Source organism: Xiphophorus couchianus, chromosome 6 (genome assembly GCF_001444195.1).
Source record: "Xiphophorus couchianus chromosome 6, X_couchianus-1.0, whole genome shotgun sequence".
In the NCBI taxonomy this organism is placed as follows: domain Eukaryota; kingdom Metazoa; phylum Chordata; class Actinopteri; order Cyprinodontiformes; family Poeciliidae; genus Xiphophorus; species Xiphophorus couchianus.
In genome coordinates this window covers 28,796,579-28,799,892 of record NC_040233.1, presented here as the reverse complement: position 1 = coordinate 28,799,892, position 3,314 = coordinate 28,796,579, and the positions used below count along the sequence as shown (strand labels likewise).

The following is a 3,314-nucleotide window of genomic DNA, read 5'->3' as shown; positions in this document are numbered from 1 at the left end:
AATACTTATATTAATATTGATTTACTTGTAATAATACTTACACTTACATGTGTGGGAACACTTACAAGAAAAACAAGTAACTGTAACTTTGGTATTAAATAATTAGAATCATGGATTATTCTTGGTTTCATTTCAGAAAACATCTGTAATAACTCACATTAAGATTATAATAAGAATAATTAATAAGTTATAAAATCATAAATGAAAGCTAAATCAGAGAAGCTAAAGAAAATAAATGTGATTTTGACATTGAACTTGAAATGGCGTAAAAAGGTGGAACTGCAATTAAACATCACTGATATGTTGGAGGTAGATGGTAGGTGAAAGGTGAAAGGATAAGGGAAAAAGGGGAACTAACAGGAGAGCAGAGATGATCAACGCCTTATTTGGAAACAGATTGTTGAACAACATAAACTTTTCAGAGAAAAGGTCGTGCAGGCAAGGGACATAGGAGGTTGAGCAACCCTGAGACATCAGCACAGACATCAGGATATAATGTCTGTAAGACAGTGATGGATATGAGATCATCTGTCTAAGCAGACAGCCAATGAAACAAGCACAGCATCAGTGCTAGCCAATGCTAACGCACCAAAAAGGTGGATAAACCCTATAAAAGGTGGGTGCAAAAGAGGAACCTTTGGTTGGATCCTCTAGGCAGCTTCGAGCCGAGATCCAGATGGACAAAGAACTCTGCAGCTGAAGAAGAGCCGGGGCCACGGAGCCGAAGACTGTCCTGCTCATGGGGACCAACCGGTCAGGCCCGGAACCTGTGGCTTCAAATCGCACTTCTCTCATCAGCTGGGTTCAGACCCCAAAGACAAAGGCAAAGACAAAGAAGAAGAACTGGTGCCTTCCTTCCTGCCAGCACCAAGTCCTGTGTGACCTCACCATCCATGCGGAGAAGAAGTTCATCAGACCTACAGAGATCCCTGCCTTCATCGATCAACTTCCTCCTCCTGCTGCAGCACCTTCTTCATCATCAGGCCAGGTCTGGGGTTCGAAACGCCAAACTCCATCCGTCTCTCTCAAAGGTTCCCTTTTTAGTTCTCAGTGTCAGCATTAGGGAAAGATAGACTAGATGACTGATTTTACTTATTTGATTATTTCTGCTACTGAATTAAGCTGTACTGACCCTTGCAAAAATGCTTTACTAATAAAATATTTAGCATAAAGAAAATCTAAAAGATGTTGTTGACATTCAGTTAATGAGTCGCCTTAAAGTTCTTTGATGGTTGTAAAATAGCTGTGATGTTTGATTCTGGAGAGGAAAAGGTTTTTAGGTTGCTGGTAGCCCATAGTAAAACATCATCCTTGGGACTCGCGGAGTCACTAAAACCTACCTGGTTCAATAACAAGGGCAAGTTGTAATAGAGAGAAGGAGCGACTGTTAACAGGTGTGCTCTGTGAAACTAGTTGGCTGTAGGCTGCTCAGTCTGGCTGATTCACAGGGGGAAGAAGGTTGGGACACCTGGATGGAGGCCGTCAGGAACCAGGCGAATCGTTTCTGGAAACCAGATTAAACAGAGTTTACTTCAGTTCTGGACAGGATGAATCCCAGCAGATTTAGGAAACTCAATTCACCCGTTAGAAGGAGAGCTGGTGGCACATCTCCCCTCTCAGAAGAGGAAGTAGTGAGAGAGTAGAGAAAGGAGGGGGGGGGGTGCGCAACAACAACACAAAATCTCAGTTTTCTTTTCATAGTTCATACATCCAAAAGGTACAAGACTCTTTTTTTATAAGTGATGTGGAACTACCACTGTCTATTAATGCAGTCACCTGCTGTCCATTCACAGTCACAGTTTTATGAGTTCTAGTTTCAAAGGTTTTGATTCCAGCTTGATTTTCAACTCTAGGAGCATAGCAGGAACCAGTAAACTTAGTCCTCTTTATTGGGCACACAGAAGCCTTGTGTCCCAGCTGCTGGCAATAATAGCAAATCAATGTCTTACCAATAGATGGTGGATTCAGAGAACTGGTGATACCTTTAACCTCCTGTCTTGGGTCTCTGGCATACCGTTGATGTCCAGCCAGTTGAACAGGTTGCGGTACAGGGTTGGAGAACCGTGCTGCTCCTCCTCGCCGTGCGTTCATGTACTGTAGAGCCAACTTTGCAGCAGTCAGACCATCCTCAGGTTCATGTTCCTTCACCCGGGTCCTTACATCAGAGGGAAGAATGCTCAGCAGTTGTTCCTGGATGATGAGCTCCCCGATGTCCTCCTTGGAATGCTGGTCTGGACGGATCCATTGTCGGTAGAGACCTCTAAGGCGGTGGTAGGTTTCAGTAGGAGTTTCACCAACAGGTATACTTGTTGCTCTGAACTTCTGTCTGTATGTCTCAGGTGAGATGTCAAACTTTGTTAACAAAGCAGTTTTCAAGTCCTTGTAGCAGTGAGCACAGTCCTCATCCATGGCAGCATAGGCCTCCAGCGCTTTCCCAGAAAGGAGTGGAATGAGACGGCACGCCCGTTCACTCTCTGGCCACCTCCAGGTCTTGGCAATGCGCTCAAACCGCAGCAGATAGTTTTCAAGGTCTTCTCCTAATTGATAAGGGGAAATTTTTGGATCAGTGGTGTAACTTACTGACTGAGGTTGATGGCTTTGATCACCGTCGTCCTCATCATCATCACTTTGCTCTGCACCAACTCCTGACTGAAGGTGAGGACGTGGTACTTGCTGTGGTTGCTGCAGGGACATCCTAAGAGATCTCAGTTCCTTCAGAAGCCCTTTCTCTCGCTTTTGCTGACCTGTCATAAAATCCTTCATCAAAGTGAGAAACTCACTGCCAGATGCACTTGATCCACTGGGGCCAGGCTTTGGTTCACCTTCCTCATCTGATCCATCCGTCATTGGCATGCTTTCCCATGCTTTGTCAGTCACCTGTTCTTCCATCTTTGATTGTGATCGAAGACCAGATCTTTGCTTCACCAAACGAGATCCTCTTCTCCGGCTCGCCATAATCCCACTCCTGACACTATGTGTGATGGGGTTCTATTATGATTTAGTCAAACAAAATGACTGTTCCAAGTCGGAGATCGTTTTAGAGGATTTATTAAGCTCTCACAAAGATGGCAGGTGCAGACCATACACAAAGGACATCCAGAGCAGGTTAGAAATCAAATAATCATTAGTACCTTCACTTGCAATAGTCCATCACCTCCAGCGTGACGTCTTCAGGAGTCTAACCACAGACTGCCTCCTGTGGAGCAGAGCCCTGCTTTTAAAGCCACAGTCTCCGCCCACAGACAATCCAAACTAGCAAAAATACCAATTACTTCTAACTCAATTCAGAAGTTTGATTCTGATTTGAATCAAGC

General features: G+C 44.4%; 1 protein-coding gene across 1 annotated transcript; it reads right to left on the bottom strand.

The window, feature by feature from the left end:
- Nucleotides 1-1,793: 1,793 nt before the first annotated feature.
- LOC114146407 (uncharacterized) lies at nucleotides 1,794-2,974 on the bottom strand. The gene is made up of 2 exons (XM_028020400.1): nucleotides 1,950-2,974; nucleotides 1,794-1,849 (listed from the first exon to the last, which is right to left on the bottom strand). The coding sequence occupies exons 1-2, from the start codon at nucleotides 2,953-2,955 to the stop codon at nucleotides 1,794-1,796; spliced, it is 1,062 nt and encodes a 353-aa protein (XP_027876201.1). The 5' UTR covers nucleotides 2,956-2,974.
- Between the last annotated feature and the right edge of the window lie 340 nt (nucleotides 2,975-3,314).